The sequence below is a fragment of the Neltuma alba genome, unplaced genomic scaffold (assembly GCF_004799145.2).
Source record: "Neltuma alba isolate B1F8T4 unplaced genomic scaffold, ASM479914v2 tig00006875_pilon, whole genome shotgun sequence".
Taxonomy (NCBI): domain Eukaryota; kingdom Viridiplantae; phylum Streptophyta; class Magnoliopsida; order Fabales; family Fabaceae; genus Neltuma; species Neltuma alba.
In genome coordinates, this window is record NW_021634608.1 from 18,359 (window position 1) to 30,438 (window position 12,080).

General features: G+C 31.8%; 1 protein-coding gene across 1 annotated transcript; it reads right to left on the minus strand.

The window, feature by feature from the left end:
* Window positions 1-367: 367 nt before the first annotated feature.
* LOC114751364 (thylakoid lumenal protein TL20.3, chloroplastic) lies at window positions 368-5,643 on the minus strand. The gene is made up of 7 exons (XM_028940047.1): window positions 5,462-5,643; window positions 5,188-5,350; window positions 5,060-5,089; window positions 3,395-3,501; window positions 1,188-1,222; window positions 976-1,104; window positions 368-750 (listed from the first exon to the last, which is right to left on the minus strand). The coding sequence occupies exons 1-7, from the start codon at window positions 5,574-5,576 to the stop codon at window positions 559-561; spliced, it is 771 nt and encodes a 256-aa protein (XP_028795880.1). The 5' UTR covers window positions 5,577-5,643; the 3' UTR covers window positions 368-558.
* Between the last annotated feature and the right edge of the window lie 6,437 nt (window positions 5,644-12,080).

Genomic DNA, 12,080 nt, shown 5'->3' on the forward strand with positions numbered 1-12,080 from the left:
ATGACCAACTTAGCTAAAGATGGTAAAACGAAGTTTCCTAATAGTCAGTCTTTTATCAAGAAGTGTTTCTTTTTTTAGTTTAGTTAAACTATTGTATGTGAACCATTAAAATTAAATTTGAATGGTATAAATTTCATCTTTTCACAGCAATGGGTATCAAACTCATCTCCTGGCCTACTTCACGAACAGATGAGGACAAAAAGCGGGCTTGTTCGGTGGGCTCAACTTGTTTGTCTTTTCACACTGCAAAGAGAAACTGGACCCTAAGTAGGGCCTTAAACAACGGCAACTCTGCAAAAACATTTAACCCTGCTCAAGCGAAAATATATGTAAGCGATTTAACGGAAAATCAACAGGTATTTTAATGACAGTGCAAGAAATTTCAACTCAATAGTTTTCAAATAGAATAATTGATTAGATATCATATTATTACAGTGGATGTGTTGTTCCAAAGCCCTCAGATGCTGCAATTGGGATCTCTAATAATACATAAGTATGTATGTACACAATATGGATATTGCCGCATCTTAACAACTTCATGCTCCAACGTCCAAACAACTATTTTGCATCACAAAGACCAGTTGATTCATCACAGAAACCATCTCGATCAAGCAGTTTCTGAGGAGGAGCACTTAACAATGGAGATGATGGAGAACCATACGCACTTCGTCTTTTGTTCCCACAACCTAAGCTCGCTCTCGTGCTTACTCCTGTTACAGGATTTGTGCCACTGGCATACTTGCATAGAGCCTACACAAAACAAGTATCCTGTTCATTAACTGATCCAGTAAATATCACAATACACATAAAGAATCAGCATAATCAGAAAGCCGGCTGCAAATTGCGAATCAACTGGAAGCTGGGATCCATGGCTACCTATTATATAGATAATGAGGTAGATGGTACAGAAATCATTAGTACGAAGGTAAGATTAATATGCCTAAGAGTGGAAGTACATTCAATTAAAGGCATTACCTGCTTTTGGGGAAGATCCAAAACAGCATCACTGAAGTCAGCCCCTTCAATGACGGCACCTCCAAGGTCACTACGTGTAAGGACTGTTCTAGCTAGGATGGCATTTGTGAGATTAGCTTCATTAAGAACCTAGCGACCCCATGAAGTCAGATAATTAATTTAATATTAAAAAACACTGATAAAACTAAAAATTTCTCGGATGATTAATTTACCATTCGATCCATCAATGTATCACTTAAATCAGCACCTGCAGAATATCAAAACAAAATTTAGAGTCATGATGATTGATTGTTAGGTAATAGAACTTAGGAGCACATCATATGTATATACGCATATTCTTCCAGTCTTTGATGTAAGATCTAATTAACAAATTTGACTAAATTATGTTAGTTAAATTAATTAATGATTAATGACTTTTTAAAAAAACAAAACACCCTGAGCATCTTTTGTAGTTTCCTCTCTCCTCCTCCTACTTAATTATTATTGGGGGAATATCAATAGGGTTAATTTCAGAAAAAATTAATAAACATGTGAAATAAATCTTATATATAGAACCAACATTAACTCCCCAATTAAATCCGACCTTAAGGACTGGACGAGTGTGTGCGTATGAGTACCTAGGGGTATTCACGGGACGGATCGGAATCGGGACCGGGACAGGCCCATCCCAGTTCCGTCCCGATGAACAGTAACAGGACAGAAAATCTGTCCTGTGTCCCGACCCGTCCTGGGGTTGTCCCGGTCCCGATCGGGACAAGACAGGACCGGGACGTCCCGAAGTTTTTTTTTTATTTTTTTATTTTTTTAAAAAAATCTGATTTTTTTAATTTTATTTTTTTGGGTTTAAACCTTATAAAAACATCTTTTTATTTTCTTTTTTATTTCTTTGGGCACTCTTTAACAAAAGCTCAAAATATTACATATAATAGTCATTAAAAACTCTAAACAAAAACTTTTAACACAATAAAAACTTACTAAAAATTCTAATCATCAATAATCTCAAATCATTAACAAATATAAAAACTCTAGATAAATATATCCATAGTTCCATACAATAGTCTCAAATCTTAAAAAAATATTAAAAAAATGATATTATATAAATAGGATAAAAATTTTAAAAAAATTAAAAAAAAAAAGGAACGGGACGAGACGGGGTTGTCCCGTGTCTTGTCCCGTCCCAGTTCCTTTTTTGTCCCGTCCTGAAAAATTTCGGGCTGGATCCGTCCCGTCCCAATAAGACCGGGACCGAAACAGGCCGACCGGGACGGTCCGGCCTTGAACACCCCCTAGAGTACTCAAATGAAATGGTTGAATATTCAAGCATTATTTCCTTATCAACCCATGCTTCCCCCTCAAACCTCACTTAGTTTCTCTGATGTATAGGACAAGGGTCAATAATTGAAATTCTCTGGTGCCCATGTCTAACCTCACTGAGTTTTGCAGCCCAAGCCTATTCAATTCTTCAACATTTCATCCTTGAAGTACTCCCCAATCTATTCTAAAAGACAGCCCAGTACCTCTTTCTACAACCCACCATTTGCATCTTGAACTTGGACCTTTTGATCCACGAGACACAGATAAACATATATACTAAAGGGAGATGGTGTAGCAATTGTTGGGTTGTGTGCTTCTTCACGATGTTTACACCAATTCTCTTGGCAAGCCTCAATTCTGTGAAGCAAAAAGTGTTACTGATGGAAAGGCTTTAGGAGCTTGATGTTGGTGGTGGTTAAGGAAACAAGTGGCCTAAATAGGGTGCGTGGAATTGGTTGTGCAGTGGGTTCTAATTAAGACCTTGCAAGAATAGACAATATATTGAGGTTGAGGCATCGGTTGCAGAGATAAGTATTTGAATTTTAGCTGAGCAAGTATTGGCAACAATAACAACAACAACATCAAGAACAACGAAAAGCATGACATATGTACGTCAGGTATTTATCATTCTGTTGGATATGCATGAATGGTGTAATCAAGGAACATACAAAGACTTTAGGACAAATTTGAAAATTTTTTTAAGAAACAAAACTTTGCTTGTGACTGACCTTGACATTCAGAAAAGAAGTCGGTGAAGAAGTAAACAAAACCTTTTATAATGATTACAAAAGATATGTTACCATCTCCGTTGGCCAGACCAAGAACCAAACAAGCTTCAAGCAATATTATCAAGTTTCTTGACTCTGTTTTGTATTTATACTTCCTGGTAGATAGGCCCCCTCGCGTCATCCCACACCGCAAAGTCATCTTACCCTTTTTCTTTAATTTTACACCTCTGTTATTGGGCATTTTTATACAAGTTGAATAAACCAGTTTCATATTTCTACATATGCATGAATGTATATATGAAGCAATGATTCTTGGGAAGCCATTCAAATATGATGATGAAGTCACAATCTTCGGATTTACAAAAAGCAGTATATACCAGTAAAATTTGCCTTGTATGCGACAGCTTTCTCAAGATATGCGCCATTAAAAGTTGAACCGCTGAAATCAGATTCCCTCATATCAGCAGCTGTGAAATTGGCTCTTCTGTATCAGTCATTTAGAATGATCATAAATACAGGACTTCACTAAATCCCCACTTTGTTAGATTCCAAAATAATACGTTATAAATGTGATTTTCTGATAAAAGTTGACATTTCTCAATTTTCACTTGGTAAAAAAGTAAAAGATAAATATGGAAACTACTCAGGTTTGTAATTTGTTGAAGGATAGAAGGAAGATTTGTGGAAGAAATGAAAGACAGCTGAAACGAGATAGGGCACCAATTTGTAATTTTGACTCTTTATCATCTATCAAAATCTGCAAAATGGAATCAAGCTCGTTTTCATTTTTCACTCTTCTTAATTTGGTCTTCTGTCTAAACATATTCATCAGCGGGCCTCACTAGATTGAGGTTGGATAGATCAATGAGTATCTCCCTCGAATTTTTAAAACTTCGTATGTTTATAAAATTCAAATTTGACATTATATCCCTATATATCCCTTGAAATTCTAAATCGATTGCATGTATCTCTCACTTAATTTACAAATGTAGTAGCCACCAAAAAACAAGAAAAAATTATTCATGGACCCAAATTTAAAAAAAAGCAAGAAAAAATTATTCATGGACCCAAATAAAAAAACCATGGACCTAAATCCACACATATAATTTGTTATTCTCTCAGTTTTTTTTTTTTTTTAAATTTTGACTTTTAATTTTTTTCTCCCGTGATCCTATTTTTCCCTCATTTTTCTTTTTACTTATATTATTGTTGATACTTTTGGCCCCCTCCACCTAGTTACTATCTAATTAATAAATACCAGTAATACATTAAAAATATGCTTTCAGTTCTCACTCTTAACTTCCACAGTTTGAGCATACCCATGAAAGTCTTCATAATTTCACATATCAATGTTAGAAATAAGACACCTTTAATTGGGAGATATTCAAGTTGCTAACTTGTCATTTCTCATATTGGAGTCAAACATTAGTTACGTTATAATATAATCATCCACCACTAACATGAAATAAGGAAGATAATTGTAAATTATTTTAAATTCTAATGCTTTATTTAAATAACACCCACTCTACTCTTAAATATAAGAGCTAGAAATTCTAAATAAAAAAAGTTGAATTCACTTTGCCTCAACAATTTTAAATTTTTTCCCAAACAATCTTATTAATTGCACATAGTGAAGGGGCTTTTCACCTGTGAGGTAATTTTCTATGCAGATGATAAAATGAAGTATTTTAGGAAACCAAGATATCTTTATTACAAATAAGTAATTTAACTCATTTCTATATAAATTAGTTATCTAACTCCTACTTTTAGAACCAAAATATATGACATATAATTTTATAATGAGATATAAAAAGAAAAAGAATCATAGAATCGACATCTTTCATGTTAACCTCAACATCTAAATATCCTGCATCATGTTTCATTTAAAAACATGATTAAGTAGAGATTAATTTAAAAAATTTGTTATGAACGTTAAAAAGAGATAATCTTCGAATCTAATTATCAAGAAACGATACAATATACTCGTACTTGCCTCTATCGAGAGTCCCGCCTATATCAAAAGAGCAGGTTGGGTCATTTACCTGAAATTTTCATTCACATGAACGGCTTTCCTACAAAAATAAACAAAAAAAACGAGCGACGCATTTCAGAAGTTCGAGTTTAGCATGACCAAAAAAAAGGGTAATTCAAAATTTCTCAAGAAACGAACTTGAGGTCGGCAGAACCAAACTGAGCAGCGGATCCTATACCAAATTCACCCCTCAGTTCAGCCTCATATTTGTTCAGATCGGCAAGAGCTGTTAGGTCGGAGCCGAAGGTAATCACCGCCGCCGCCAATGTGGCGGAAACCAGTTTTCCCCATTTCTTAGTATCTGCAACATCAGAAGCCAATCCATTCTCTCTCAGACTCAAAATCAAAGCGATCTTTTGCAATTTCAATCAACTGAACAAACTGAACATACAAACATGTAGTTAGTACTCACCAGTGTTTGAGTTGATTTGGCAGACGGGAGAAAAGGGTTTTGAATGAGACCTAGAAGACGTAGAAGAGACGTGAAGAGATTTAATAGATAGTGGCGATACTGAATTCAGAGCCATCTCGGAAGAGAAGAAAGGAGGAAGGGAAGAGTAGTTATAGCAGCAGTTCACTGGTTCGTCTTTGGAGGGAAGAAGGACAACGGTGAAATTTAGCAGAAAGCGATTCTACGTTATCTGGTTTTAGAATAGCCACGTCACTCTTTTTTCTTGGGCCAATGAAGCCCATATCTAGCCCAATGTAAAATCTAAGCCCAATAGCTTACTTGGGCTTTTCTCTCTCCCTCTCTCTCTGTCTCTCAAGCGTCCAAGCCTATACTCCTTTTTTGCTTCTGGCCCACAAAGCCGAACCTATACCTTAACAAAAAAATTTTAAAAAAAAATTATAAATGGACATGCAGGACTGCATCACTAAGGAATTACTTGTAATATAAAAAATTTAGACATTTAGTTATGTTGTTTATGTTTTTGTGAACAATTTGGCTTGGTACATATTTCATTATGCATTATGATATTGATTATTATAATTTATAATTTTTAAGTTAGATATATTCGTATTAAATTATCTTAGATTTTGTTTCTTTTAGCTCTTCTCCTGAATTTTTATGCGATGTACTTGGAAGTGATAGAGAGGCCTAGTGTCTAGGCTTGTGAGTTTATTATGGAAAAAAATTTATCTTAAATTTTGACACTATTTTAAATGATTCTAAACCAACAAACTAATTTTAAGTCAGGAGATATATAATTTTTCACGTAACTTAAATATTTCTTTCGGTCATAGGGTCTTTTTTTTTTTTGGGTAAATGGTAAAAGTGGAATTCGTTAAGGTGCCTTTACCCTTGAAAATAACAAGTGAAATAAATAATCTAGCAATTGTGTATGATTATATAATCTGCAACTGTCAAATTTGGTAAGTTTAGTAATTTTTTATTTTAAATGAAATAAAAATAAAAATTTCATAAGATTAAACGAGTGTAGATGTATAATTGTAAATATCATTATAAAAATTGTTAATCACATTACGAATATTGAAAAATTTTCATAAGATTAAGCGAGTGTAGATATACAATCTTACATGATTTTTTCAACGTTCATAATATGATTAGCATTAATATCATTAATCACATTATATGACTGGTTGTCGAAGTTTTGCCACCAGTCATTAGCAGCCTCCGAAACCATAACAGCTAGTTAGTCAGTAGGCTGACTTGAGATTCTTTTTTTTTAAAAAAAAAAAAAGACATAAACGATAATATTGTAAATTCATTAATATTTAAAAATTTCAATTTATCATTATGATTGATTTGGAATTTTGCAAATGGGGGTGGCATTTTGAGTTTTTGAAATTCAAATGCTATTTTTGTGGCTTTTTTGCCCCCAAAAAACAGCATTTTTATTTTTATTTTTATTTTTTTGGACGTGAAAGCATCTTATGGATGCATTACTTTATCGGTTTTCACATTCCTATCCTGAAGGCTGCTTGGTGACATTGATATGAAAGATCCTGAGATGCCCCTCTTGCAGTAAGCAATGCCTTTTGCCTGCCTTTTTAACCCTTTTTACATGTATTCCCTTCTCTCTTTTTCTTACATCCTTTTTTTTTTCCCAGAAAATTAAACATGTCCAAACACCTCGTAAGATTAAAGCAAATGTGATTAAATTATTAAATTTATTTAAAAATAGAAAAATTTAAATTATCCATATTTAAAACCATAAATTATATGTTAATATATACTTAGTGACTTGTAATGAGAATTGCTAGCTCATTCGTTTTAAAAAAAAATACTTTTATATAGGAATCAATGGCATATCAATTTTTTTAGTTATAAGTTATAAGTAGAAGCAAACACATTAATTGTTGTTTAAAGAGCTCTTGTGTCAATAGACCACACAAAGATGGAGAAGTACATCATTGCATGCATTCATATACCCACCCTCTCTAGTTGGCAAAATAAAAAAAAATGCCATCCATCTCTCTACCCTATTGCTTTGTAGATAAGTTGGATGACAAAAATGGCTTCCCAATAAGAATTGTTTGGAATCAACAAAATGGGGGCAAATAAAACCAAAATGGTATAGAACCATAAAATAGTATATTTTCTTATCAATGAGATCGACTCTAGCAGAAATATTAGTCTCTTATAATATAACGAACTAAATTTTGAATATATATTTGGATAAGTGCCTACATTTAGTATTTAACCGTGTCACAAAAAAATTGCCACAAACAAAAAGGTACATATACTTAGAAAATAAATAAATATATATATTCTTTGATTTGATTGTTTGAATGAAGGAAAGAAAGAATTGAAAAGGTAAAAGGCCCAAAAAAACCAAAAAAAAAACAAGAAGTAAAGACAAGCCGCCCAGCACAAACGTACGGCATATCGCATGCTATGCATTTAATCGATTAATTATATCATGGTGCTTTTATTCTGATTATAATTTTAACAATTTTTCATAATAAATATTGTCTCATCATATATCAAAATTTATTTAATGTCATTTTCTCAAAATATAATTAAGAAAAAATGTTCAAAAAAACTTGAATATATAAAATCCCAATTTAAAAAGCTAATACTTTGTAATGTCGAAATGAGAAGAAAACCTAAATTGTCATGATAAAATAGCAACAAAAAAAGAACCTTTGATGAAAAAAGTCCCAACCCTTCAAGTCTTCAACGGAGATCGACTGGCATCCCTTGCCAAGAACCGAAGCATTAGGCCAGCAGCCGACAAGGTGGCGGTGGCGGGAAATTCTTTTTAAAAGGGCCACTTTGGATCAAAATATAGCATAACAATTGAGCTACCAATATTTTGTTATTAATATAATAAATATATATATATAAATTAACTACTTACTCCTGTATGGATATTGACAACATTTCAATAGGCATTAACAATTTTCGATTGAAAAAACTTTCCTTCCACAAAAAAAAATTCCCTCCCATTTTGGTGTTATTTTGACATTATCAAGTACTAGCTTTTTAAATTAGAATTTCATATAAATTAAAATTTCATATATATTCAAGATTCTTCTCCATAATTATATCTACTATTTTTTTTGTGGGAGGGGGGATTATGATGGGTGCAGGCAGGAACATAGACTTTTGACCACCTAACCCTCGCAACCGAGGGAATGTGACAGGAAGCCACAGCTTCAGCCCTCAAGTCTCTCTCTCTCTCTCTCTCTCTCTCGCTATATGTATCTACGCACTTTGCTTTAAAGTGTACGTATGTCTCACCACACTGTCTCCTAATCAGATGGGTCTGGATTTCAATTACGAAAATTAATTTTTCTTTTAATATCACACTGGGTTAGATTCAAAAATTACTGGGTGAATAATTTTTCAAAAGAATATTTTTGCATTTGTATGAATTTAAACTGGAGAATTTGTGTTTAAGTTGCCAAAATTTCTTCAATTAGCTAGAAACCCAAAATCATGGTTATACCTACTAAAATTTATTAGGAACCAAACATGATGGTTATTGTTTTATTTTTCAGTTATACTTTACTAAAAGCTTTATTCAAAAAAATTTTAGAAGCTCAACCAACGCTAGTCCAAATGCATGTCCAAATTCCAACAGACCCCTTAGCCTCGTAGCTGTAGGCTGCTTCCTTCATCTGATAGTGAAATGTAATACTATATGTGAGTATGTGACAGTGTTTAAAGTTCAACTATAATGTTGCCTTACTTGTTATTTATACAAATGCGTATATTACGTATTAATTATGGTTGGCGAAAAAAATAAGCATTAATTAAGGTTGGCTTGAATCTTGAAATCCTAACGGAAAATTGAGATCCAAATAACTATGTTAGAGAATGATAGACTCTAAGTTGAGTCTAATAATTCTTTTTTTCTAGCAAGTGAGAGTCTAATATTCTTTAATATAACTTATTAATAGTATGAAATACCAAGTTTTTCTGGAACAAAAAAAGCATACTATGAGATCTTAATCAGAGGATGTGTGGCCACCTTTATCAATTTTTTTTTTGGTCAATTAAACTGTTGGACATTAGCTCTAAGTTCGCCCTTGATGGACTAGATTATTTGATCCAAGAGAGGAAACTCTCTTTGATTGAAGGAAATCAATTAGTAATCAAGAATAATAATTGATTAGGGAATATTCAATTAAATATTGAGAACTTGATTAATTGAAGAGGAATAAATCAAACATTATTGGTCAATTGTGAATCGGAATATTATCCTATAATAAATGAGCGAGATTACACTTTCCTTCCTGAAATGGTGGTCACCCTAGCCCTATAAATAGGAGTTGCCTCAACTCATCTCCCTTCACCCCAGCCATTGAGTTTTATGGCTATCTGTCCTTCTCTCTCTATTATCTCTTATGTGGTTTTCTGCTGTGCCACTCAAGTTTAGGCTCTAGTAGCCTAGACTCTGTGTCAACACCAGTAGATCAGCTCATGAAGCTTTGGAGGAGTAACCTGAATTCGAACATGGATTTGACCTGGTATGTATTTCTCTTTGGGATTTATATCCCCTCATAAACTAATTTGGTAAAATTAAAGAAATTAGTTAAGTTAGTTAATTATAACAAATGTCTATTGACTTTATAACAAATATCTGTTAACATCTCTAAACTATCATTTTTAATCATATCCATTGAAATTTTCTCCTAGTGAAACTCCTTATAATTAATAGGACTATTTGAGAGACAGAGTAAATTAAGGTCTTATATTTAAGACCAAATTTAATTTCTAAATAACTTCTATACTCCTCCAGTCCTTAATATATAACCTAATTGTTGAGTTGGTTTTGGTCCTAAATATAAGACCCATTTATCATATTTATCAATTTTTTCTAAATTACCCTTATGGATACTCCCTCAACCATAATTAAGTAGAAGAGGAAGATGGGGTATTAAGAAAGATGATTATAGTATTTTAGGAAAAAAGTGTCACATTTTTTATAATTAACTAACTTACTTAATTTTTTTAATCTAATCAAATTAGTTAAATTGATATTATATTAAGGACCAGAAGAGTATTAAAGATCATAAGAGGCAGTAATACATGGACACACTGTACTCACACACATGCGCGCATTTGCTTATCATGACTCCAATTAGGCATCATCGGCGAATAGGCTAAGGTCCCATCTGTAGTCATGTTTAGAATCATTTATAAGCACAGCATGTAATTAAAGACAAAACTCTTTTAATGTATTTACCTTGTATTTTGTAAATCATGATTAAAAAATTATTTATAAGTTATTTTAAATGAGGCCTAAGTCAATTTAAATTTGATGCATTTGACTTAGCGAGCATAATACAAACGAATTATATATATATATATATATATATATATCCCACAAAGCATCTCGTGGTCATGAAAATTGTTTGTTTAGCTGTTTACCGACGTTAATAACTAATTCAATCTTGAAATTAAATAGTTAAGAAACAAACTCTCTATATATATAAATTATAAACATAAGTGTTCCATATACTGCCTACACATAAATCTTGACTACTCTAACAATATCATCAGTGTTACGAGATACTCCATTTGGTTCACAATCTAAGCTAAACTTTGTTAGAATGACTTGGGTTTTTTTTTAATAAAATAACATTCGCTTTTGTTTAAATATTTAATGAATTTTTTTTCCAATTTTATCTTATATATATTCTCTTTTCTATTTGATTCATTTACTGTATCTTTTACTTATTCTCTTTATTAATAAACATGCCTTATATATTTATTATTTTAAACTAATTTTAACTAATTTTTTGATAAATGTAAATAGATAAGATTTATCTTATATTTTAAACTGGAGGGACTATTACATAGCTAACCATCTTAATATTCCAATTCCCTATTATAGGTCAGGGAAAAAAATTGGTCCCAAATATAAGTCACTTAGAGGGTTTTAATGATTGTTTTTTAATTTTATGATATTAATAAGAAAGAGAAAAGAGATTAAAGAAGTTGTATATTTTTTTTGGAAGAATTACAATCAAGTCCTACAGAAGAAAAATAATTATCAAAAAGTTCCAATAACAATCTTAACAGCCTATAATGATAAGTCCTATAGTGAGAATAACAACTTCTGGGACTTTTTTTCAATTGTTTTCCTTACTTGGGACCTTATTATAATTCTTTCTATTTTTTTGGTCTTATTTATAAATTACTTTTAATGTCCTTCACTAAAACTCAGAAAAACCTTAAACTACATTTAAGTATTAATTATAGAGATAAAATTAATAAATAAGCATGACTTACTCTACGAGTGATTGACTTATATTCTGGACCAATCAATTCTTTTAGAGGCGTCTCATATGGTGGATCAGGGAAAGTATTCCTTTTTTTTTTAAGACTTAATATTATGTATTTCTGAGTAACATAAATATTTATAATATAAATACTTTACGAAATTATGATATTCATAACTCATAAATATTATTCATTTATGAATGATTTTTTAATATACTAGACTTACACTAATTAGAATAAAATTTTTTATTATTTGGTTTGTAAATATAAGTCATTCATTGAAAAGTTTTATGTGAATGAAATATAATTTTGAGTGCCTAAACTATCTCTT